The sequence below is a fragment of the Saccostrea echinata genome, unplaced genomic scaffold (assembly GCF_033153115.1).
Source record: "Saccostrea echinata isolate AGI-Se365-2 ecotype Australia unplaced genomic scaffold, CSIRO_AGI_Sech_v1 ptg000022l, whole genome shotgun sequence".
Taxonomy (NCBI): Eukaryota; Metazoa; Mollusca; class Bivalvia; order Ostreida; family Ostreidae; genus Saccostrea; species Saccostrea echinata.
The window spans coordinates 15,523,448-15,551,252 of record NW_026889771.1 but is presented as its reverse complement, the minus strand read 5'-3'; the positions used below and the strand labels follow the sequence as shown (position 1 = coordinate 15,551,252).

At 32.6% G+C, this 27,805-nt stretch overlaps 1 protein-coding gene across 1 annotated transcript; it reads right to left on the bottom strand.

Moving 5' to 3' along the window:
* Positions 1 to 921: 921 nt before the first annotated feature.
* Positions 922 to 27,805, bottom strand: LOC133190990 (nardilysin-like). The gene is made up of 22 exons (XM_061326659.1): positions 27,767 to 27,805; positions 27,541 to 27,580; positions 26,417 to 26,486; positions 26,190 to 26,267; positions 21,068 to 21,302; positions 13,817 to 13,921; positions 13,572 to 13,731; positions 13,224 to 13,274; positions 13,017 to 13,063; positions 12,783 to 12,858; positions 12,284 to 12,335; positions 11,919 to 12,002; positions 6,764 to 6,830; positions 5,292 to 5,419; positions 4,718 to 4,877; positions 4,363 to 4,434; positions 3,758 to 3,901; positions 3,442 to 3,578; positions 3,086 to 3,176; positions 2,817 to 2,933; positions 2,527 to 2,616; positions 922 to 1,739 (listed from the first exon to the last, which is right to left on the bottom strand). The coding sequence occupies exons 1-22, from the start codon at positions 27,803 to 27,805 to the stop codon at positions 1,524 to 1,526; spliced, it is 2,259 nt and encodes a 752-aa protein (XP_061182643.1). The 3' UTR covers positions 922 to 1,523.

The following is a 27,805-nucleotide window of genomic DNA, read 5'->3' as shown; positions in this document are numbered from 1 at the left end:
AACACAAACTGCCAAGGCACATATATATTTTTTACTGCATTTTGTTTTGGATTTGTCGCTGGCATTGTGGACTTCCTGTTATCTGCTGTCAACAGTAACTTAGTCCTAGAAGACTGTTTATTAATGATATATCAATGTTAAATGTGTATTTATTTGTTTTATTTTAATATTTTACAAGACTGAGAGCATTTATTATTCATGATACATGTAATCTGTGATAAAAATCTGAAGAATGTAATTCTGGTTGTTTAATAAACTGATGATAACTGATACAGGTGTTAATAGTTTGTTTGTTTATAGACAAGTCATATACACATAATACATGAGGTCCATGAGCCACAACACTTACCTTGGTCCAAGGATAGCTATTTTATTTTTGTACCTATATAATTAAGATGCCTTTGACCACACCTCTCCAAAATTGCACTTATATCAGTTGGAAAGTTTAAAAAAAAATGATAAAACTTTAAATGCAGATTCAGATTGATGAAAGCAATTCATCTGTCATAATTTTGGTGGTCCATGTTCCATCCGACCTTGACATAATTTTCTTCATTCTCTTCTTAGTTCTTATTACATTGTATTGAATTCAGAAAAGGATCACTTCATATTCTATACACAGATAAATCTCATTGAGATCAAATCATTTGAGAATTTTGACTTGAGAAACATGGGGCATTTCCTTTCATATTGTATGTTCTTAATGCCTAAGGAATTGTCCTATGTTAGTAATTTGCTTTATCATCATATGTTGATTAGTAATAACTGTTAAGCAAAATCACTGTCTTACCCATCACTCACGAACAATAAATACATAAAAGTCATCCTGAAACCAAAACTGCTGACCTAAATGACATTTTTCTGTCTCCCCATTGACTTCTTTCTTTCTGTGATCCAATATCATAATGAATAAGAAAAAAAATCATTTAGAAATTTTATTAGATTTCTCAATGTCAATACAAAGAATGATTATATAGCTACATATACTGTCCAGAAGCTGTACCTTTCCACACGTTATGTCATCCATGAATAATCTTTATCAGTGATATGATGCCCTCACCATATTCCAGTCTCCTTTATGTAAAGTTTTGGTATATTATAAAGATTTAAAATGCAGTCAAACCTCGTTATCTCGAACTCAATGGGACCAGGTAAAAACTTCGAGATATCCAAGTATTTGAGGGTTAAATACTTTAAGAATAAGTGGTTGGGACTTCCAATTCACTTTGACATATACATGGCATTCAAGATATCAGTGTTCGAGATACCGAAGTTCAACTGTATTCACTTTTTGAAAGATTTTTGTTTCTTTGTGGTACATGTACATGTATATCTTACACCATGTTTCATTCCCTCATAAAATAATTTCATGCTTAATTACCACAATGACTGAATGTCCCACTTCCCTGAATGATAGTTTCTTTTCTTTAAAAGGTCAAAATATTGAAACAATTAAAACAGAACTAAACCCCCACACCTCCCTTTCTTTTAACATTGATCATTGTACCTATCTTCAACCTTCATCATTTTGTGATACAGTGGTAGTCAAACATTGTGAGTTTAGATCTGAGGTGCTGTATGTCACTGATACATTGATGATCTGGGTAGTTACAGTCTTTGACAGGTCTCACAACATAGCTCTGTTCTCTATTACATTTGTCTGTGTTAGCTTTCTTCTGGGGAGGTTCCACTTCATCACTCTTCCCATCAGCTTGTTCCACTTCTGGGTTTCCAAGTACCTGGAGCACAAATATTAGATTAAATCTTGGCCATAACCTTTGAAAGGTTAGTGCTAGAGCTTTCATACTTAACATATGTATTCCTTGTGATAAAACCTTCTCCTGGGTATGATTATTTATTACCTTGAGCTTGGAATTTGACCTTACTTTTGAAAACTTTAACCTTGCCCAAAACTTGTGAATGGTTAGTGATAGCTCTCATATTTTCCATGTTTATTCCTTGTGACAAGACCTATCTTTGAGTACAAATATTTTTGACCCTTCGGCCTTGACCTTGGAGTTTGACCTACTTTTGAACAACTTTAACCTTGGCCTTAACTTGTGAATGGTTGGGACTAGAGCTTTCACATTTAACAGATGCATTCCTTGTGATAAGACTTTTTCTTAAGTACCAATATTTTTGACCTTATGACCTTGAGCTTTTAAAAAACCTTGACCATAATTTCTGAATGGTTGCTGCAGGGGCTTTCATATTTCACAAGTGTATTCCTTGTGACATTACCTTTCTTTGGGTACCAACATTTTTTTAATCTGTTCACCTTGACCTTGGAGTTTGACTTGCATTTGAGAAACTTTAACCTTTGCCATGAGCTGCCATATGGGAGCACTAGTGTTTCACAAACAAATCTTGTTTTAATACATGTAAATAAATTCACAACAACAAGTTGAATCTGATAAAGACACCACTAAGTTTTACACAGATAAATGTATTGCTTGTATTTTTAAATTCATGGTCAAAACAAGTTTTCTAGAATGTGGCAGTAAATACTGATGTGAGTTTTGATACCTGAAAGCTTATCCGTTTCTGGTTTTCGCCCAGATACTGTTTGTACCAGTTCCGCAGGTCTTCTACTGTTAATACCCTCAGTACAGCTACCTACAGTAGAAGGAGAAGTAGATTATTCCATATGAACATTTATACAGATTAGAGTATCTACAATGTATGTTAATATAATAACACTCCAGACTTCATATACACATGTAAAATTGCATCAGAAAACATATGTATTTACTTAATTCACTGACTGTCTTTTGTTTCATAACAATCATTATAAATACACGTAATATAATAAAGACCTCTTTCTCTAGTCGGTCAAACACATAGTTTTGTTCCTTGCACTCCCCCCAGTATCTGTTGACTTCCTCCTCTAACTGTGTGTCCTCTGTAAGCTTGGCTGCTATCAGAGACTCCACCTTAAATATACCACAGGGACTTCAGATACACCACAATGACTTAAGACCAAGACAACAATGATCACATTTCTACATGAAATATACAGTAAAGTTTTTCAGGGAGGCAATGAAATTGTTTAAACAAAAGAATTACAGTAGAGCTCAGCAATTACCAAAGTATCAAATTCCTCTTTGGACATTTCATCCAAGATCTCTTTGAACTTGTTCAAAAAATCCTCAATATGGTTGTCAACTTCATGCATTCTACAAAAAAAAATAATAATTTGGTTTCTCAATTTTTTTTAACATTGAAAAACTGTCAGAAAAATCATTTTACTGTTAGTAGTAACTCTTAATTGAATCAATGAAAAATACTCTTTATAACCTCAGCCATCTTGAAAGTTGTAATGAAACAGCAAATTAACAGCGTAAATTTAAAATGAAAGCTGTAATTTATTTGCGTGAAATCTCTAAGGTTTCGGTATAACCCCCAGTATACATGTATATATACAAATAATGTAACTCTTACGTGAACTTCTGAGCTTGAAATTGGACTCTTACAGCGAGTCCCATGATGCCATTGGTGACCAGATTCTGACAGTATACAGTGTAACCCAGCTGTAGTTGTGTCCTCAATACATCAAAACAGGGCTCCTGCATTCTTAACTATGCAAAAAGAAGTTTACATGTGGAGTGCCATACATGTATGTGAGGAATGTAGCTCGTTTTTACATCAATAACAGAAAACACAACAAAAGATGTATAAATAATAAATGAAAATAAAAAAAATGAAAATCAGACTTCATGGAGTACTTTGAATCTTTAGAGAAGCTTATGACACTTACATCTAAGAGTTCGTTAATGACAGTTGACCTGATATCCCCGGGGTCAGACTGGAGGTACACTGTGATGCTAGAGTTGGCGTCCTCCATGTTAAAGCTGTTTGTCTGGCAGTAACTCCACTGTTTAGGAATCTGGTACAATCTTCTCTACAAAACATGAAAAAAATGAAACTTTCTAGGTATCTAGTTGAATAAAGATGTAATACATCAAATGTAATTTTAAAATCAATCTTATAGTGCATAGTACTATATTCATATTGTCGAGCACATAAAAACTTTCACATTTCAGCTATTAGAGGAATAAAAGAAAGTTAGCCCATCAAATGCACTAAAAACTTTGAATATTTTAGACATAAAATGGATCCCTCTCTCTTTCATCCTCTTGTTTAAAATATACAAATTTAATTTCTTCCTACCATATACAGTCAAACCTTGTTATCTTGAACTTGATGGGACCGAGAAAATACTTCGAGATATCCAAGAATTCAAGATATCCAGGGTTAAATACTTAAGGAATAAGCGGTTGGGACTTCAAATCACTTCGACATATCAATGGTATTTGAGATATCAGTGTTCGAGATACCAAAGTTAAACTGTATCTATTTTACCTGGTACATTTTAGAAGGTTCCACTTTTCCACATAATTTTGATTCCACTCTCTCTTTATACCAAGTTGCCTCCTGCGAAATAGGAAATTCATAAGTAAATTACAAATCTGTTGCAGTTGATTTAAAGATTTAAAATGACATTACAAAATAAAGAAACAAAATAGAAGTTTGGGCACAACGCAGAAGCTAGCCAGTGAGAAACAGGGATGGAGAGAGCTCACCATTGCCCTATACTCCAAAGGTGCCAGTGCCAGCAAGTATAAAGCACAAGTCATATTTCATAAACTTGCTCTGTTTAACTGGACTAGAGTTGTTTGTAACTGTTTGTCATTAACCTCATCTTCCTCAGATTTACCTTTGGTGTAACATTGCCAACAACTAAGATGTCTGCTTTTATACTCTGTCTGAACTCTGTTAGGAAGTGTCGAAGATCCTCATTGGTCAAACTATCAATTATACTGTATATTTCAGGTGCAGGCCTGTAGTAGGGGTCTATCACAGAAAATCGAAGGATTCTGTAAGGAAAATCAACAATGAAGGAATGTTACAGACAACAAGGATTTTATATGTCCATTTATTGTATAAACGTAAATATGTGTAGTGTGGAATAGGGAGGGGAGAATCAGCAATACTGATAGTAAATAAGAAATACATTATCAACTGATTAAAATGAATATGTAACATCATCCAGTCAATCTTCCTTAATTACAGGTGTTGGAATCTAAAATTCAAGTATTCAACTGGCAAATTCAAGTAAAAAATTAAGTAGCTTGTCAGTTTGGTTTGTTAGTTGGTTAGATCTCGAGTCATCTGTATATAATCCACACAACTTTATATCTCTTATTTACATATAGAAATGGCTGCAGAGTTATGATATCTCATGGAACAAACAATGATTTCTCGTGCAACGTTAACACAGACATTCTTGCCTGACAAGTTCAGATGGTCTGATGATGGCATTAAAAATCTCCCTCTTCACTTTATTTCTCATGATGGGAAACAACTCATCATTGCAGGCATAGTCAAATACAGCTGTCAGAAGTAGATCAAACAGCTCCTACAACAGACCATTAACAAACCAATACAGGCTTCTCAGATTTAGCAGGGATCGACATTAATGGTTGTCCGATTGCCCGGGACAAGTAAATTATCAATTCAGGCTAGTGAAATTGTTGACGTACTTGTCCGATTGCATGGGCGAGTGAATTTTTTTCCCTCATACAAATGTACTTACAAATGTACTTATTTATTTAGTTTACATTAATTTATAAATAAAACAATAAATTGAACACTTGATTTTTTGCATTCAGAATTCCTTGCTAGCGTTTCTGGATTATACCGTTCATTTAAAAATCGGGTTCAAACAAAATTGTGTTAACTTCTTATTGGGAAATAAGAATTATTTATTCACGCACAGTGTAACACGATGTATCCTGATCAAGATAAGATGTATGTTTTGTAGCAACTATCTTCCTTAAGTGTTGCTTCACAGTTATCTCTGAAAATCACGATTCACAAAAGGATCCTACCGAAAATAAGTTTTTAAAATATGAATTATATTAAAAGGAAACAGAGGGTTATTGCTGCATGGCAGTGTGTGTTAACAGGTTATATTTACATTTGCAAATGCTTTCTTTTATATTACACTATTGAAAGCAACACGTATCTATATCTGAATAAATACGGGTTCCTCACGTCATAAATGTTCGACATAATTTCTCAGTGACATCATAAAGGGTCGACGTGCAATCAATGGCTTAAACATGTGCCGTTGAGTTTGAAAAACAAAACACTTCACACGTTAAAAATTATTAGCAGACAAATATAAAATACAAATAAGTTACAAATGTAAATATAAGTAATAAGGTATCATTTTTAAACATCTACCGAGATATAAATATGGGTTGGTACAAGATCAAATTTACCATAAAGCCCTTCGGGCTTTATGGAATTTGATCTCATGACCAACCCATATTTATATCCTGATAGATGTTTAAAAATGAAACCTTATTTCTTAAGAATTTACAACTACAGTAGTATACATTTATGTACTAATGCAGCATCGAAATTTTTTTTCTGGTAGCTCAACTTGCCAAATTGACAGTAGTGTATTTGGTCACGTTTTTTACTGTATTTCATAACATTTACAGTAATAAATAATTTTCTTCTTATTAATAAGTTCTTTCTTAGTTTTGAGCAACCAAGTTTTGCATTCGGACAAGTCAAAGTTTGAGTTAATGTCTATCCCTGTTAAGCAGTATCATACACATATTTTGGAACATATTTTGCATTAAGATGTACATATAGTTAAATGTATGTTCTTATATGGGCCTCCATTAAACAATACGAAGATTATAAAAGGAAAAAGAATTTGATTGTACAATTCGATAAGAATTCTTACAGGCAATTTCTGGTTAAATCCATTCACTTTGAATTTAAGTCCTGTATCATCCACATTGATTGAGTAGCTGAAATTCAAATCGTTTTAATCAAGAATAGAAAGTCTACCATGATAAAACCAAATACATATACAGTTGAACTTCAGTATCTTGAACACTGATTTTTCGAATACCATGGATATATTGAAGTGTTTTGGAAGTAGTTACCCCTTATTCTTTAAGTATTTTGCCCTGGATATCTCTAATTCTTGGATATTTCGGAAGTTTTGTAATATGAATTTTTAGGACAAAACCCATAAATTAAGTATATACAATTACTTCGCATTTTTTGCAGAACCTATATTTCTACATTTATTTTAAGTAAATGATGAACATAAAAGAAAGATTAGTATATAAATAAGATGGACATTTTAACTAGATAAACAAGAGGCCCATGGGCCTTGAATCGCTCTTCTGATAAACTGTACAACCTATCACTTCTATTTGAAGCCTCGAAGTATCCTGTATATTTAGATAAACCCTTGAAATTCCAATTCACACTCTGAGAACCCAAGATGATTCTAAGCCAATTAGTACCTGAGAGTTGGTCATGGTGACCTACTTATCACTTGTCATTCTCTGAGGACCCATCAACTAAATTTGATGATTCTAAGCCAATTAATACCTAAAATATTTTTTAAAATTATAACCATAGAATTTTATAAGTAGGTCAAAGTGACCTACTTTTCAATTGTTTTACTCCAAGGACCCAAGATGCATCAACTGACAAAGTTTGATGATTCTAAGCCAATTAGTACCTGTAATATTTAATTAAAGCCATAAATTTTCAAAAGTAGATCACCGTGACCTACTTTTCAGTTGCTGTACTCCGAGGACCAAAGATACATCGACTGACAAAGTTTGATGATTCTAGCCAATAAGTACCCAAAATATTTAATTACAGCCATAAATTTTCAAAAGTAGGTCACCGTGACCTACTTTTCAGTTGTTGTACTCCGAGGACCCAAGACACATCAACTGACAAAGTTTAATGATTCTAAGCCAATTAGTACCCGAAATATTTGATTAAAGCCATAAATTTTCCGAAAGTAGGTCACCGTGACCTACTTTTTAGTCAACCTACTCCGAAGACCCATGACGCATCAACTGACAAAGTTTGATGATTCTAAGCCAATTAGTACCCGAAATATTTAATTAATGCCATAAATTTTCAAAAGTAGGTCACTGTGACCTACTTTTTAGTCGACCTACTCCAAAGACCCAAGATGCATCAACTGACAAAGTTTGATGATTCTAAGCCAATTAGTACCTGAAATATTTAATTATAGTCATATAAATTGAAAAGTAGGTCACGGTGACCTACTTTTCAGTTGACCTTTTCTGAGGACCCAAGATGCATCAACTTACAAAGTTTTATGATCATAGGACTTAAAATGTCCAAATTATGCCTCTAAAACGCTTTGAAATCGAATGCCTGCAAAGTTCAAAAAGTAGGTCACTGTGACCTACTTTTTAATAAATATGTTTTATGGCCCCAAGATGCATCATCTTACAAGATTTAATGATTCTAAGCCTCCCCGTATTTGAATTAATGACCTTAATTGTTTTAAAAAAGATTAGCCATAAAATTCAAAAAGTAGGTCAAGGTGACCTACTTTTTAGTTGACGTACTTTGAGGACCCAAGATGCATCAACTGACGAAGTTTGATGATCATATGCCTTAAATTGTCCAAAATATGCCTCTAAATCATTTTGAATAAGAATGGCCGCAAAATTTAAAAAGTAGGTCACCGTGACCTACTTTTGAGTCAACATGATATGAGGTCCTTAGATGCACCAACTGACAAGATTTGATGATCCTAGTCCTTATAGTAAGCAAAATATCAACATTTTCATAAATTGTAATTTTTGGTCAACTTTGAAGTGACCTTGAGACCACGCCCTTTGCCCCAGGGTAAATCCCCGTGCAAATTTTAATCTACAACATATCCTCATTCTTTTGTGTAAGTTTGGTGATAATCTGCCCAGTGGTTCTTGAGAAGAAGATTTTTTAGCAACCAGTACTTTTGTTTCTGTTTTCCTAATTATCTCCCCTTGTTAAAGGGTCACAACCCCAATTTTAGTATAAAAGGGAGCCCTTGGGCCAAGGAGACCCTGTGACAAATTTGACAATAATTGGCCAAGGGGTTCTTGAGTTATGGCCCATATTCTAAAAAGTTTACACACACCGCACAAATGGCCATAGCATTAGCTCTTTGAGCCTTTGGCTCAGAAGAGCTAACTAGAGTACTGTGAGCACTGAGCTAACAAAATGATACCCCCGCCTCCCATATGTTCATGTTCAAAGTCCATGTTTTGCAATGGGAGACCCAGAATAAGTGTCTGATCAAAAAGTAAAATAGAAGACGTACAACGGCACTATGTAGTAAAGATTCTGAGAAAGTATAATTAAATTTTATTCAGTGGTATAGGAGATATTGCGAATAAGAGATGGGTACCCCTAAATATTATAGAAAGAATGGTAATATCTCTATTGGAAACCCAAATTATGTGTCCAATCAAAAAGTAAAATAGAAGGTGCACAATGGCACTATGTAACAAAGATTCTGAAAGTCTCATTCTTTTATTCAGTGGTATAAGAGGAGTTGCGGATAAGAGATGGCTGGGTACCCCTCAATATTATAGAAAGAATGGCAGAGTCTATGTTTTGCTATTGGAAACTCGAAATACATGTATCTGTCCGATCATAAAGTAAAATAAGAGGTCACAATTGCACTATGTAACAAAGACACTGTGAAAGTCTCATTAAATTTTATTCAGTGGTATAAGAGGAGTTGTGGATAAGAGATGTGTACACAAAAGTGTAACGGACGGACACTCCCCATCACTACTTACACTATGCATCGCCTGTTGCACAGTGGTAGAGCGTCTACCAGTAATATATCCATGGATGCAGTATACACCTCCATCCCCCCCTAAATAATAGCTTTTAATAGCAATTCTCTGTAACCACTTAAACTTCTTTGCCACGCATGGTCACCGATATTGATGAAACTTTGCCCATTATTACAACTTGACACCAGAAACATATATCAAATAAAATTTCGTTGCTATGTGTCTTTTGCCATGGTAACAGCCAGAAAAGTTGAAAAAATTGAGATTTTCAGCTACTTCAAATCTTTATTAAGCCTTAATAAAGACTAAAAAAAAACAACAAACAAACCATTCTCTCAAAAACATGACACCTTGTTGTTACTTATGCTATAAAGAAACTATTTAGAATTTTTCTCTAAGTAAGTGGTAACCATGGGTACATTTGACATACATTGTAGATGCTGAAAAATGCTGAAAAACGCTCAATATTCACTAATGTTAGATGTTACATGATCAAACTCAATCAGTAATTGAAGAAAAATGATAAAAATATTTGACCTTAAGTAATTAGGTATTGGCAATATTATTCTAAAAATAACTTTCATGGTTGCCATGGTAACACAGTGTAACCATGCAAAATTCATTGCTAAGAATGGGTTAATGCTACTATCTTGAGGAAAAACAATAAAATTCATGACTGGCACATATACATCCTTAGGACCTTGCAACACCGGCAACATAAGAAAAATTTGGATTAATTGTTACTTTGCAGTGTAACCATGGAAACAATGTACATGTACCAGTTGTTTAAAGTGATATTTTTTTACTGCTTTAGGAATTTACTTACCTTTTAATCAAGGAACATATGATTTGACTCACCTTGAATAGTACTTATCTGGTAGAACTAAAGTTGAATATCATATATTGATAAAGTTTGTTGAAAAATACAACACTGTTGCTATGGTTACCAAGAAAGGAAAATGTTCGATTTTGTTAATTTTATATCAATATCAAATACTATGTGCCAGCTTTTTGCATCCAGTTAGAGATTGGGTGGTAGTCAAAATTGAAAGTCAGGTTAGTTGTTCATATATATCAATCATAAAAGTTTTGGGAATCTACATACAAGGGTACATATCCAAGGAAACAGAATATTTTTCAGATTTTTATGCTTATTTTTTCGGCTAATTTCCATAGCAACGCTCTATTTAAAGAATCAAATTTGAATTTTTTGAAATGTGAAAGTAGGGTCACGCCAATGCCTTTAAAAATTGATCATCAGTTATATAGAAATATGCTTTGTAAAAAGATAGGATAAGATTAAAATATTAAAAGAGTAAATTCTAAAATCCCTTTGTGGTATTAAAACCATGGCAACCATTGTCAACCTATAAGAAATATCATATTTCGTCCTTGGTATATGTTACAAGGATCTCTTGTCTATTATTTGCTTGCATTTCAACCTATAATTTTTTTTAATTCTTAAGTGTATGACTTTATAAAATTAAATGAACAAAATTATTACTTTTGAATACTTTGTTTCCATAGTAACGTATGTAATAGTTGATTTACCAAACATGTTTATTATGCATTTAAGACATCAGGCCTTCAACTTTCAGAAACAGTCATTGCCACTTGTTTGCTTTGCTGCAAACGTTAACTGTGGGACTCTGAACATGTTGAAAAATGCCATTTTTCAAAATTTAGGACATGTTGCTATGGTAACCATGACACATAGCAACCAATTTTTGCCTGATTTGAGTTTACGGTATCAAAGACTTTTATCATAGAGAGTTTGGAGAAATTCTGAGACTATGCGTGCCACAGCTCCTATATAAAAGTTAAAGTCATTTAAATACAGAGAATGGCTCTTAAGCAGGGTTTGAAAATTTCTTTATTGTCGATAACTTTTAGGGAATATTTTGTTATTTCTATTACAGCTATAAAAATATGGACTAGCAAGATTAGAATTTTTAACAATTTTAGTCAATACAGTCAAACTTGTCTAATCTGGTTGTTGTCTACTCCAAAATCTTGTCTATTGTGATGTAAACTTTATGTTTCTTGTACTTAATTAAGGTGACTGCAGATTAAAATGTTGTCTAATCTGTAATGTTGTCTTGTCCAGTCTGTTATCTAATCTAATCAATTTCTATGGAATAGTTTTGTCCTGGTAAGACAAGTTTCACTGTTAATGCATAGGTCAATGTCCAAAACTTATACCATACGTTCTTTTAATGGGTCTAGTACTGGAACACATTCTCAAGCTCAAAATCAACTTACTCAAAGCCAGCCATGATAGCAGGATATGTAGGGGCATCCAATTTATGGCTCATCACAGCCTCAAATATTTTCAGCAGACCTTGGCTGCAAAATACCATTAATTATTGCACCTTTCAGTGTAGAGTGTTCAGCAAACACAATACTTTTATTTTTTCCAATATCTAGTGAAAATTATAGACAAAACGTTTGTCAACAAGAACAATTTGAAGCATTAAGTGTACAGGAATTATCTAATCTCATTTGATCATTACTTGAGTTCTGTTGATTGATCTGAATGAAAATACCAGCACCTTGTTATGTTATTAATTTGCTCTCACTTTCTTAATTCTATTGCAGTATACACAATGTCTTCAATGAAATCTTACCTCTTCACTGATTGGCTGGCCACTGGTGACATCAACTGAACACACACATAAGCTACAAAAGAATTTTTTTTCATTATAAACCATGAAACTTTTAACTATCAGTAAAACTGCATGATCTCACAAATGTCTTTAAAAATGCAGGAATATCATCACCCATATACTCTTTACATAGGGATAACTTTGTACGGTATAAAGAAACAATGCATCAATTTATGATGATGAAAATGCTGCTAACACTGTTCAATGTTTTGAACATTTACATTTCTCTTTAAATGACAGTTTTAGAAGAATAGGAAATTGTAAGACACAAACTAATTTCCCCAAACACAAAGATGTTTTCATCCAGAAAAAATCTTTTTTTAATTTTGTATTTTTTTTTAATCACAGGACAGTGTTTTATGCAAGATCAAGCTCCATGTAAGGTACATTGACCTATAAATGTGGTTCACTTCATGAATGATTTCTCCTTTTTAGTTTAGTCCTTTTTAGAAACACTAACCTTTTGGCACTTTGAATTTCATATCTTTCTTGTAATACAATGTACACAACTCATTTTCTGACAGAGTTATAGGATGCTGAAAGAGAAAAACTTCCAATTATATATACATGTACATTGTACAAGAATAACTACGTGAATTAAAACTACATTTGCTGAAAGTACTAGCTGTACATGAATCAGTTTATTTCAAAATCTTGAACAAAGGAAACAAAATTTTAAGGAGACAAGCCCCACCTTTGTACAATACTTTGCTTCCACCTCTGCTATTGTAAAATCTGTAGCTGTAAAACAGAGTGAAAATATTAACATACACTGGAATATAGATACTAATTGTATTTTCTATAGTATGCCGATATTCATGTGTAGTGTACAATATGAATTTTAATTTTGAATGCTGAGAATAACATAATTTACAGTATAATAAGAATACAACATAAATACCTATTGATTTGTTTGGTTGTGGTAAGCAAAGGTCAGGATTTTTAGGTGGGTCTGAAAGAAAATACATACAACCAATCCATTATCTAGGTTGGTTTGAGCCTAGCTGCTTGGCTTAGGTGAACTAAAATTTAAAGTTTATGGCTACAAACTTCAAATTTTACTTATAAACTGAATAGGATGAGGTAGCTGTCCATAAATATACATATAAAGAAAATTATATTTTCTAAAAACATGAAATTTGATCCTCATGGAAATTAATGAAACTTTGGTTATAAATCATTGCCTTATGTTGTCTCCGTGGTTTGTACAAATATTAGTATATAGTGCATTGTTGTTTGGAGTTTATACCTTGCCATTTTTGAATCCATTCAGGTTTGATTTCTGCCACTCCATACTTTACAGGACTCCATTTGATATCCTGTCTGTCATATTTATCTGACAGTTGTTTGGACGATAGGAAAATACAACAGTTGTCTGCCCTTAGATCTGCCAGGCACTTAACAATCAGCTGTAGAAAGTAAGAAAAATTCTTAAAACCTCTAAGTATTTAGCAAATGTTATTAAGAAATTACTTATATATTTACTAGACCTACCTCTGGGTCATATTCATACATTAAATCTCTGCCAGTTAAAACATCCTCAGGGGAAAATATCTGCATGTTTTCTGAGACTTTCTCCACATAATCCATTGCATCTCCCTAAACCATAAACAATGCTCTCATCCAACAAATTAAATTACAGGTACAATCTTATCTCAACTTTTTTCTTATGAAAAAGACATATTTCTTACTTTCCACTAACATTATAAACAAATACATATATATTATATATATTATAACAGTAACTTGATCTGAAGAGCCATATCACATCGAGTAGACAGGCGCAGATCATCAGATCAAACAAGACAGGGAACATGGAGTTTGATCTGATGATCTGCGCCTGTCAATGAGACGTGATACGGCTCTTCTGATCAAGTTACTGTTATAATGATAAATTTATTATATACCCTTTATAATTAGCAAAATATTATAAAAGAAAACTTTTGGGATCAATCATACATTTTTTTATCCATTAAACAAAACATTTTTTTAAAGGAACTATTTGATACGCAAGAAAAAACGTCATGTAAATTGTGTAGTACTTCATCAGAGGGGTGATATGGATTCAGAAAACCACAGTATGGTGATCCGGAAAGTTGGATCACACTGTCATGTGATTGCCTTAAATCAACAGTAAAATGAGTGATACACAGTTGGGTATATAATAAAATTCATTATCACTAATTTATCAAAGGATCTTTATGCATCCTGTCCTAGCTGATATTTTTTATCGCTTGAATTTTTAATAAAATAGATAAAATGACTGAAATAAAACTTATCTTTTTAAAAATGCTTATAGTCCAGTCAATTTATCATGAAACATCAAACTATTTGAAACACAATTTCTTTTGTTGTAAGTAAACTCTAAAATGCACAAAATAAATTTAATAAAAAAATCTTACAAAATAGGATGAAGGGAAAGCATTATTTGGGGTTCAAAAATTTTCTATGAAAATTACTATAGGAAAGGGGCATAACTCTCCTCAATTTAGTAAAGGAGGATGTGCCATATGTCCCCCGGTAAATTGACCAAAAATAAAATATCTAAATTTTACTCTAATTTTTGCATCCACTTAATCACTGATGTGTACTGTCATGGAATACTACTTTTACCGAAAATAGAAACATTATTTGGAAGATATTTATCTTTATTTTGAGCAGGGGTACCATGTCTACATCCAATTTTCATTGAATTTTGGCCCCGCCCCACTCTTTGAAGCCATAAAAATATGCGAGCACAAGTAGGTACATTTTCCTCCCTTGGATGGTCGCTGTATTTTTTTGAAATCTATCTATATGTGAAAGGAGAAAATTGTACCAAACTGCATTCAAATGTTGTGTTTAAAACGTTGTAAAATCTGGCTGGTCTTCCCCATTTAAACAGATTGACGAAACAATTTTTTCTGACATAAGAATAAATTCATATATGTTAATCGAGGCACCTGCGTGACTTTCTAACCAACCAATCAGCTAAATGAATTGCATTACGAGTGAGTACTACAAAAATTCTAAGGAAATTTAATGCTTGGAAAAAAAAAGGCATAATTTTTTTTTCTTCTTTTTCGATAAACATTTTTTTTTATTCATTTGAGTCACAGATTAGACACGAATCTACAATTTCCCTGCTCATAATTACAAACTTTTTTAAAATAAATATACATTAATTGTATAATTTCATAGTTTTGTAAAGTGTTGCTGGGCAATTGGCTACATGTATTCCCGATTATCAGTGAATACACGTTTCATTGTGAATTTCTCGACCCCAAACAGTAAACACTGAGATTCCATACGTATTACCATGTATAAAAAGCCTTTGCTGACCATTAAAAGTTTGAAATGCAGTAGAGATGATGTGTAAATTGACCTAAGTCATGTGTCTGTGATAAAATGTAAACTTGTGGTAAACCAGCATGTTTTGTCGTTCAGTCATTGGATTGGACAATTGTTCTCTGTAAGCGACTATGTGAGAAATAATAACAATAGCTATATAAGGTAGATTCCTCAGACATGCATACCCCTCTATTGTACTAATATCCGCCTATTCTCTTTTCATAAAAAATCCTATTGTCACAAACCAGGCCAAATTTTCATGGGGTTTAAAAAAATCATAGATAATGCAGTAATCCTCATAATTAAAATGTGTTGGAACTTTTGAAACTATTCAAAAGGCGTCGTATTTATTCACTTTTGTTTGAAAACTATCAAAATCGGTGTAGAATAAATATAATTCGTAATAGAAAAAGGGGCTGCAGAAAGTAGTTTTGGCACATCATCCATTTGGTTAAAATTTTGTTGCATATTTCTACCTTGAAGAAAGATGAAGTAAATTAAACTGTTTATAATGACATTTATAGATGCAGCAAATCCTTTTATACCTAAGAATTTTTTTACAGGTGTTTAGGTACACTTTAGAGTGTCTGTTGCATTTTCTCGCCTCATAGTAATAAAATTTAATGGTAGAAGTTAATTATCAAAATATAGGTCAAAGAGCAAGAGCCACGGACCATCAAAAATGGCCCTGTCTCAAAAAGTAACGGGGTTTTGTCAGTTGATAGTGTAGACTTTTAGCTTTTCTTTGCCGTTTTTCTTTTTTGAATATCGATTATATTTTTTTGAAAAAGAGAGTTTGAAGTATGACGGTGTTTTAAAAGAAAATGCTAGTAGAACGTCATTTTTTGAAACGTAACGTCGTAGGGCGGAAAAATAACCTTGAGCGATTTTACATATGTGATTCTGAATTAAAATTCGTATCAATTGGAATGGACATTTGTCTTACTAATAAACTTCATAATTAATTTAAGACAATTAAGAGCAGTTGGAAATTGATGTCACATCGCAGTCTTGATGGCAACTGCGTTACACTATTCTATTATAATTTTTAAGAAGGAACATTGTATTTCTATCCCTTGAACATATTTTTGTGCGATGCATCGCTCCTAGTTACATGTAAGTATTGAGTATTAAACATCGTTAAAAAAAACATATGACTTGCTTCAAATGACGATAGCCCGTCCAACTTAGTTTTCCGGACTTTTTCCAATATTCCTGCAAATATTAAGCTTATATCTTTGGAATGCGCGTCCATGCACGAAGTTTGTTTTTCAAAGTGGGGAAGGGGGCAGTCAGAAAAAAATAATAAGATACTTGAAATGATCTTAAAACGAATGTTTCTAAACTGAAGAGCCACAATGTAATTCAATAACTGGATCTATAGATGTAATTGCAAAAAAAAAAATGTTGAAATGGAAATAGACTTTTAATCCGAAATTCTTAGATCCTGAACTTGCGAGCATTTTAACATATAAAAGATCTAAATGATTTGGAAAAACGGAGGAAGTAAAAAGTTGGAAGGACTTGTTTCTAATCCATTTACAGTAAAACTCAGTTATAGCGAAGTTCTGGAGAACTGCAAAATTACTTCGCTATATCCATAATTCGTTATATCCGTATAACAAATTCCTTAAAGTATACATAGAGATTTCGCAATATGTTTTTTTTTCCTTCAAGTATGGCTAACAAATGTACATGTATTTACAGAAGTATAAAATACAACATTTACTTTGGAGTTCAAAAGTTTTCGGATGAATTGAGTTTCAAATATGATTACTTACAAAATTAATATATCAGTTCAATATTTTAAAATTTAGATCTTTGAAAATTCGCTCTAAAAGATGTACATTTCTTTATTTTTAACTTCTGGGGGACACAAAATTAGTTCGGTATAACCGTAAAATTGCTATATCTGAATTCGATATAGCCGTAAAATTTTACACGGAATTGTTAGGAATTTTGCAAGGGATTGCAAAAAACTTTGCGATAGCTGTACATTCGGTATATCCGTGTTCGTACTAAATGAGTTTTATTGTATTCATTTATAACAATAATTTGAATGTCGTTTTCGAGACAGAAACATAAAACATTATAGATTAATTGAAAAGGGGTGTCGCAACTTATCAAAATGCTTTATTTAGTAAACGGAACTCATTAAAACACTGTCGCCCTAAATGTGAGTTTCTTTGGATTAATATGGAATACATTTCAAACAAAATATTGTTAGGAAAGATAAATCTGTTGAGAAATCAGTAATTTAAGGCTAAAGCAAAAAATAAATCAGCCCTGTTCATTATTATATATATATCGGTATTTGCTAGAACCCCCACCCCACCCCAACCACACCCCGCACACACACTCTTCTCTTGCAAAATATTCGAATATTTCTCTCCCAAATATCTTTACTGCAAGGAAATCGTAAAGATAGAAATCTGCGAAAATTTATATATGATTATTTTCCATTTAAATGTAAAAAATGATTAAAGATGAGCAAATACTCGTTTTTAGCATACGTAACTATAAAGTGTAAAATTCCCACTTTCGATATCATTGCACATATATATATAATGTTTTTTGTGGTTTATGAAAAGAGTAGAGCTGCGTTTATATTGCTGATATGTGGGTCACATTCATAAGTGAAACACATGTATAGGTGTTCATTTATCCTTGTCTTATTGTCCTACAATCAGCGCAATATTGATTTTATTCAACAAAAACTTGCTTAAAAAAGGTCTTACCCGCAGAAACAATAAGAGCTGTCCCTACGTTTTCTTTTCAGTTTCCCTTGTGAAATATTTTTTTCGTACACAGTGGTGGTGCCGCACCAGGCACCCCCCCCCCCCCCATTTTCACTGAGGAAAAAATGAGAGGAGTAGGAAAATTTAGACCAATTTTCAATTTCTAGATTGATTTCTATTAATAAACAATAAAGAAAGTTAAATTCAAGACAACTTATAGGATTAAACTTTGAATAATTACATTAATTAAAGTTTTGCTGTCATTAGTTTATGACACCCCCCTTTTTTTCGACCTCAACTGGAAGTCTTGAATCTTGAATGATAAGAAAATCAGTATATATGTGTTATACACATGCATCATCAATATCTTCACTTCGAATTTATTGAATGCAGACATATTGCAAAATACATGTATATATGCTTAATATATGCTTTTGAAGTAAGATGGAAATTAACCCTTTTGTGTACATGCATAAGAATCATCTCAGAGGATTTTTTTAAATACAGTTATTACATCGATGGCTTATATATGCTGGTACGAAATAATATATAGTTATAGTATACATGTACGTGTATGTGTGTACCGATATTGGGTTTCGTCAAAACAAATGCACTTGATGAACCCGCGACCGTGACCTAGATTCTGTTTAGCCGAAATGTAGATGATTATCCAAATGCGTTTTTTATTTCTTTTCTTTTAATTTTCACTTTGCACACTGAGCAAGTTATGTTTTTATTATTTCGTTTATTTTACAAAGGTCTAGCGTGATATCTTTGCTACATTCTCTATTAATTTGTTTACAATTTGAGTCATGTCTGTTAACACGCACAATAGTATTAAAATTGTCTCAAGAATATAAAAAAAAAAATAAATAAAAAGAAACATATAAATAAAAGATGTATAAAATTGAAGGTCTAATAACAGTTTTAAGCAGGCATTTGGGGGGGGGGGGTGTATTGTGTTAAGGGCAGTAAAGAAAACAATTTGGCGTGAATTTCTGTTAATTAATAATTTGATGGTATCATCCAGTTGAGCTTAAATCATACAAATAAATTAAAGACAGCATTCGAGATCATACAAAACTTTTCAGCAACATTCCAAATAGTTTAGAGCCTTTATGACGTCACAACTGACGTATTATTAGTAACGTCATATACAATGGACCTATTCACAATAAAAACCATGTTTTGCTAGATATTTATTTCAGAAAATGTTTATTCTTAAGGTGTTTTTCCACAATAAGCGTTTTAAACGAACAATAAATTGTTTTTCTCGCATATTTTGTGAAATGTGTAGTTTTTTATTGGTGTATGAATTAAATGTTAACGATTGATTCACAAATTAGTGATTATTTGATGCATCAAAATTTAAATATAAAATCAAATTTCATATTGGCCACACCCACGAACAACAACGATAATAAGCATAAAGATTTGCATCGGCAATATCTATATCTATGGTAAGTATGAAAGATGTTCTTGACTGTGGCCACATCTAACTTTGGGAAAATGTGTCAAAAAATCGGCATTTTTTAACGTTTTTATCACATCGTCTCATGTTCCAACCGTCGCACGTACCTAATGGCGCATTATTTAACAAAATACGTTACGTATGGAAAACAAGTATGTTGTCCTCTAACATTTAATGTATAGTACTCTTTTTGATTCGAAACTTTATTTTTGTGAAAAACACAGGGCCAAATTTGATGGTTCGTGGCTTTAGCTCTTTTGTCTCCAAATTTTTAAGGATATGTCTTTTTTTATATAATATCTAGTTTTTATGTTTTAAATGAAATGATCCATGTCTACTAAATCTTAATCTAAAGGAAATTTATTTATTTTTATTCTTTTTTAAACTCTGTATTCACCATCTATTAAAAATGCTAATATTTCCAAATAAAAAAAAAGTATGAAATTAAATTCAAAATATCATTTCAAATTTATATTATCTTTGTGAAATAATGATATAGTAAACTGTATCAAAAAAGTTAAATAATATTACACTTTCATGAAAACAGAATTTAACTTTCTTTCATTTCAGCAAAACATTGGGTGAATTTACAGAGTTATGTCCCTTTCTATTAGTACACATGTAATTCGAACAGCTAATTAGAATCATGGCAAAATTATGCTTTCTGCTCATAAGATTTTCTAAGATTTTTTACTGCAAATATTTTGTACATGTTAAGAACCCTATCTACATGTACACTGCACACTAAAAGAGTTCTGATTCTATGGTATTTTTCTGCAATTAGAGTGATCTGCAGCTGCCCTAGCTTAGATCTGAATTCTAAAAAAAAAGAAATTTACAGTATGTTACTCAATTTGTAATTAATTCAAGTATTCTTAACATTTTAAAAGGCCAAGATAAATAAATTGAACATGTTATTTACATGTATTGTCTCTATGGAAGTAAACAGCAGTGATTTCTATTCACTGATACTGTGTTGTGTTTAAACATTTCTCCTGGAGGTAAATGCCATGTACCATATAGTGAAAATTAAACAGATAAGCTCAATATTAACACCTTTATACAATATATTTTTCTCAATGTCCAAAAAACATTTTGCACTGGTGTAGAGAGGGTCCTTAATTTCATATATGACAAAATAATTCCTGTTGCAATTATAGTTTGACTTTGGGCCCATTTTTTTTGCTAAATTGACTGGACTACTACCTTCTCTTTAAATCTAAATTTGGTTTCCTCCACTATCTTCATCTCATCAAAGTACTGCTCCTGTGGTCCTTTGCTCTTTAGTAAGTGTATGTACTGGAAAACTGCCAGCAGAACTTCCTCAAACTGTTCAAGTCCCCTGTCAGTAAGGGTCAAGTTCACCACAAACTGGGTGGCTGTGGTGTTCAGTTCAAATCCATTGTAGCTGTGCCCACTCTCCACTGCTGTGACAAAATACCTACGAAATAACAAAAAATGGGACAACCCTCGAATTAATCACTCAATTGTTAAGGGACATGAATTATTAAAAAAAAAAAAAGCTTTGTGCATGTACATGTAGTAAGATGAAACAAAAATCTCTCTTTCTCAAAAAGTTTGCCAAATTTTACTTACTGGGATATATGAACTATCTTGTCAATTTAGTTTGCAGGAAGGCAAAAGGGGAGGAGAGAGGAGGAAACATCCCTGAAATCCTTGGGTTAAATGTCCAAGTATAAAATGCCTCAGAAGACTGAATTTATCACCAACAGAAGTTCATACAATCTTACGAGTATATAAAATCAAATGATTAGAAAAAGAATTAATACAGATTCTCCTTATTTATTCATTGTAAGTAGCCTCTTGTTCCAGAATCATAATTATGAACTTTATGGTATCAGGTCAATGTTACTGTGTCAGAGATAAAATATACGTGTGCAACACAGACATTTAAATCTATATTTACCAACAATGAGGAAGTAAATTACAGCCTTGATTAAAGATCACAGGTGTAAAGTCATTCAAAATGGCTGATCAGTAAAAGTCACCTTGGAGTTGAACAATACCGGTACATGTAAGTTATAAGATTGTATGCTTTGATCAACTTATATCACAGATATACAAAAACTTGTACAAATTAAACAATAAATTGGGAGTCCTTATTTGTTATACAGTTTGACTAAGTCGTAACATTACTGTTATAGTAATTTATTTTAATATTGATATATACATGTATGTTTCTAAAACAAGAAAAAAATATTTTTAAAGACTCTGTAAGCTTTGTAGGATAAAAAAAAATCATTGAAAATCTTCCTATCATTATGAATATTGAGCATTTTTTTCTGCATGGTCACAACTTACTCGAAGATGTATTTTTGATTAAAAATCAGTAAGGGACATACATTTTAATACATCTTTCCTTTACAACAGCATTTATATAAATTTGCAAAATAGATAATACTGAAAGGCACTCTTTGCAGATGGCTCTGTCAAAAGCAGAATTACCAGGTACACCTCAACACTTTTTAGAGTGTGGTATTGAACACTGCGAAAGAAACTGTGAATTTTACTGCAACCTCTGCCACACAAGATTATGTAAACAATGCAGGGATGAACATCTGAGAAGTCCAGAAACAAAAAGCCATGAGGTAGTCCTATACCAACAACGGAAACAACAACTGCCCACAGAAAAATGCAAGATCCACCCCACTAAGGATATAGATCTTCTTTGTGAAGAATGTCAAATCCCACTTTGTTCCAAATGCACTGCCACATCAGAACATAGGGGTCATACATTCACTGATCTGGAATCAATTTATACAGAGAAATTTTCCCACTGTCAAGGAGAAATTGCAAAAATTCATGAGTATTTCTTGCCAACATCTAAAGATTTACAGAGAGAAATTAATGGAGATACCAAAGAAATCAAGAAGATCATGGACAACATTAGAACCTCCATGAAGGCTGAAGCTGAATCCCTAAAAAGTATGGTGGACTCGGTGACTTCTGAAAATATGGAAGAAGTGAACAAAACAGAGCAGTCATTATTGGAAAAATTAAATAACCAAGATACAACAATTGAAAAGTATATCACCTGCCTCAATGACCTGGACAAAAAGTTCCATGTTTATATGTCCTCTTTAACACCTTCAAAACTTTTAACAGCAGAGGATGTGCAAATCCAACCCATACCAGAAACAACAAAACTAGTGATGCCTGTATTTACTGCTGGGAAGTACAGCAAAGAGGATATTGCCAAATTAATGGGGGAAATAACTTTTCCAAACATGGAAGAAGAGATGAGAAAAGTACAGCCCCTAAAATCAAAAATCCCTTCAAATCTGAAATCAAGAAGCCATAGGATATGTATCAAGTAATGGAAGACACTCAACAAATATCTAACATGAAACAAACACTGTCTCTATATTCCTCTGCCACCAAGGTCAGGGAGTTCAAAGTACCAGGTGTTGAAACTGTGTGGCATATGTCACTAGATCAGTCAGGCAGACTCTGGGTCAGTGATAATCATGGTAACCTTCTCCACACAGATCTACAGGGGAATAAGTTACAGAAGATAAAAACCAGTGGTGGATTTGGTTACCACACAGTAACACAGGACGGGGATCTGATCTTTACAGACCATAAAAAGAAAGGCATCAATAGGATAACACTGGATAAAAATACCACAGAGTTCATTAAAACAGACTGGATACCATGCAGCATACACTCCTCCCACATCAGTGGGGACATACTGGTGGGGATGATGATGGGTAATGAGGCTAAAATCACCAGGTACAACAAGACAGGAAAAGAACTACAGAACATACAGAGGGACAGCAAAGGACAGAGACTGTATAGTCAACCATTCTACATAACAGAAAATATCAATGGAGATATCTGTACATCAGAGTTTGCTAAGACAGTGGTGGTGGTGAATAAATCAGGACAACATAGATTCTCATACACAGGTCAAGGGTCAGGGCTCAAGCCCTTTGGAATCTGCACCGATGTCCTCGGTCACATACTGGTGTGTGACAGTTACAAAGTTCATCTCCTTGATCAGGACGGTCAGTTCTTATCTCTACTACCCACACGACAACAAGTATCTAATCCAATTAGTGTTTGTAATGATGATGAGAACAATCTTTATGTGGGACAAAATTGTAACAACACTGTTGAAGTAATTAAATATCTCCAATCAATGAACACAGAATAGTGTACTATTTTTCACTTAAGTTTGTGTACCATATATAGTTGCCCATCGTGTACCGTATATACTCGCCTTTAAGTCATTATTTTTTGGGAGTTAAACTTTGGTCCAAACTCTTTATCTGACTTACACGTGAGTTATAAAATAATTGGTGTTTTAGTGGGTTAGTCCCTCTAATGTAATCTTAAAAAATACAACCGACTCATGGGCAGACCAACTTATAGTCAAGTATATATGGTATCTTTCTTTTCTTCTCTGTATAATTGAGGATATTCAATGTTTTATTTTACAAATGGGATAGGATTTTTGATATTTTAATGACTGCAAAGCAAAATTATGAGAAAAGCCTATTCGTATCAAATAAAAAATTTACGCCCTACTATCTCATAATCACAAGATCTTTTCACGTAAATATGAGATAATTAACTTGTAACTACGAGAAAATATCTCTTTATTCCAAGAAAATTATCTCGTAATTCAAAGAAAATTATAAAGTCATTATAAGAAAAATGTATATATAGAATTGAGTTGCACAGACTATGACTGATCTATTGAATAATTTTATCAGATTTTAGCATATTTAGAGAAGTATACATATAGGGAATAATTGTCTGCATGTTTTTTTAATGTTGTATTCAATCAATGTTTTCAGAATAATTTATGTATAAATGCCAGAAACCATTATTCAAATAGAAAAAAAGTGCACATGATATGCCAGTCAAATATTGTTCAATTAGATTAGAGTGCAAGGAAAAAAATTATGTCAACCTTGGTACAAAGATTCCAATGATTCTTCTATCCTAATATGTGAAAGTGTCTCTACTATGTTGTAGTAATTAATGAGAACAAATAATACACCATATATTTATTAGCTGGTTGTGTAAGAGTTTTGCAAATGCCCATTTGCAGTTTTGTTAATTTTTTTTAATAAAAAATTAACAATGCTACGGCTTATTAAAACATCAAAACACTAATCATTATTTTTATTCTTATGGCCAGTTGCGTAGCTATGGCTCAGATAAGTACAGCTCAGTCGCTGATCCAAAGATCACGTAAGCCAGGTTTAAACCCCAGCTGAGTCAGGTTTACTTGAGACGTAGTAGTGAATGGTAGTGTGCATCCCTAGACTATCATACATGCACCACTAATTAACATAGGGCTTATAGATACCTGATAATGGATCTGCTCTAAAAACCTTAGCCTGTTCACTAAACCAGAAAATATCTTTTATATGTTTTGGCCCAGCAATTTTTGAGAAGATTTCTTAATAAATCTACTTTTTTCTTTTCTTTACTATTTCCCCTTTTAAGGGTACACACCACACACAAAAATTGGATGCATGGATTGATATATATATTTTTTGACTGATCTTGAATGGAAATTACATGAATAACCAATCCCTAAAATTTAAAGAAATCATAAGTTTTCTTTGGTGCTTAGATAAGCAACTTTGTATCATTTTCTATCTAATTTACAAAATTTTGCACATATTTTTGACATTGTGACAAAATCTTTCAAAATTCTCCCACTTTTACCCAGAAAATATCCAGGTTACCTATTTGAATATAAATCTATGAGAAATATTGCTGATTTCCGAAAAAAGTTTGTTTGTGTTATTTATCCTTAAGAGGATTTGACTCTTGATTTGAACACACTTGTATTTCCTTCAACTATGGATACTTTGTGGCAAGTTTGATAGAATACATGTAGTCCAATGTCAAAAATTTGAAAAGTTAACAGATGGACAGACATTAGGTGATCTGAAAATGCCTGCTTGAACCTTTGGTTGTTGAGCTAAATATGAGTTAACACTGATGCCAAATTGTTGAAGGACAATACAAAGGCAACATAAAAATGAGATTCAGTCATAGCTACACTGTAACTAATCTGACAGATGGATAAAGATTTTAATTTCACAGATTCCCAGATGGTTGATTGAGGTATTGATGAGAGAAAGAAAGCATCTTTTCTTTACACCCCCCCCCCAATAATTCCTAATAATTGTAACATGGAAATGCAGAATGCATTTTTTATGCTACTGAGGTTTAACTTGCATATTACATGTGACCATTTAAGTATTTCAGATGGAATTAATCTTTGTGAGTGCAACACAGGCAAAAGAAAAGATTTTTTGGTACCTGTAGAGACAATACCTACCTGCTCTTCAAGTGAGCTAGTAAACTGTCTTCTCCCTCATGACCCAAGAAAAAGTCCAGGTACAACAATGGCTTTTTCCTAATACAAGAAAAAATATCATAAAGTTATTGATTGCAAGGCATGATTTTTAATACACTTGCATGTTATGCTGTGTTTATATGATAAAATGAGAAAGCAGGTTGCTGGGTAACTTTTTAGTGTGAAGTGAAAAGTATTCAGTTTCTTACTTGTATTGTAATAGCATTGGAGGAAATGACCAGTTAATTTCCAGCATGTGTTTATCTTTAACAGGATCAACTGAAAGAGAATTCATATTAAACTACAGATACTCATAGGATTAAATATGAAGACTACAGACCCCTGAAAAACATTAGATGTGGGATCTTGTGCCATGGAGGAGTAACCATCCCCTGTCAAATGGTCACACCCCTTGTGAACCCTTGTAATGATCAGGTAAATAGAGAAATCAGTAGACAATATGGTATGAAGATGATTGCAGGCTAACAATTAGTACGAGAAATGTCAATCAACATTCAACCTAACCAAAGATTGTAATTGCAAACATGGTTATTATATCAACATAGCATTTTCAAAATGTCAACCTTAAATGAGGTTGCTGATACCTTTGTATCATCAACTTATTTATTAGAAGCCTGTCTCTGTTTAGAAATTGTTCATATGTAGAGCATGCTCTTGGAGACATACACACCATAAAGATGCAACTGATAATGGTACATTGCTACATAAATAAGGAAAATTGATGAAAGAAAATTAATTTGAAGGCATCAAGTACAATCAAACCTCATTATCTTGAACTCAATGGGACCAAGAAAAAACTTCAAGATATCCACGGGGATTTTAGATATCGAGGGTAAAATACTTTAAGAATAAGTGGTTGGGACTTCCAAATTACTTCGACATATCCATGGTACAGTGCACTGTATTCTAGATATCAGTGTTCGAGATACCGAAGTTCAACTGTATATTATAAATTTTATTGTTAGTTTGCCATCAATATATCTTTCTAGTACCGGTAATACATTCAAATATGAAACATGAGGTGCCTTTTATTTTGAGTACAGTGGGATATATTGAATCATCGTAAAAATCGTTATTTGATAAAAACATTGTTGAATTATCTAAATGCTGAATTGGAGGCCACAACAAGGATTTGATACAATCAGTAAAAAAGTTAACATTATAAAAAGTCATAGAAAACTTTTAATAATCAAAGTTTGATATTGCAACATTATATATATGTATTAAAAAATTTGCTGACTTCTAGAGAATTATTTTTTAAATCGCCGAATTTTGTTAATTAGACTGTACTTAAAAAAGTAAAATAACTTACTGTAATACAGTTTTCTAAATTTTTCCATCTCAAATGGGTTCTGAAATTTAAAGAAAAAGATGTAGATTATGCATTCTACCTGCTTCTTTCAAACAGATAAGTACTTAACTAATCATAAGTAGTGGGGGAAAATTGGGAACCCACAAGCAAATTAAAACAAGGAAAACAAATCAAAACAGAAAATAAACATCATTTCATGCTTCATTCAAAATTTTCACTTGAATACCTTTATTTGCAAGTTGGGGATGTTCACTGTTGTGAACAT

Bases quoted from the DNA above. Each gene is read 5' to 3' on its own strand.
- LOC133190990 (XM_061326659.1), bottom strand. From the start codon at position 27,805: ATGTTCACAACAGTGAACATCCCCAACTTGCAAATAAAG. The intron at 3,579-3,757 runs GTAAGTGTCATA...CTTTTTGCATAG, and splicing joins TCATTAACGAACTCTTAGAT to TTAAGAATGCAGGAGCCCTG. The intron at 1,740-2,526 runs GTATCAAAACTC...TTTGTGCTCCAG, and splicing joins AGAAACGGATAAGCTTTCAG to GTACTTGGAAACCCAGAAGT.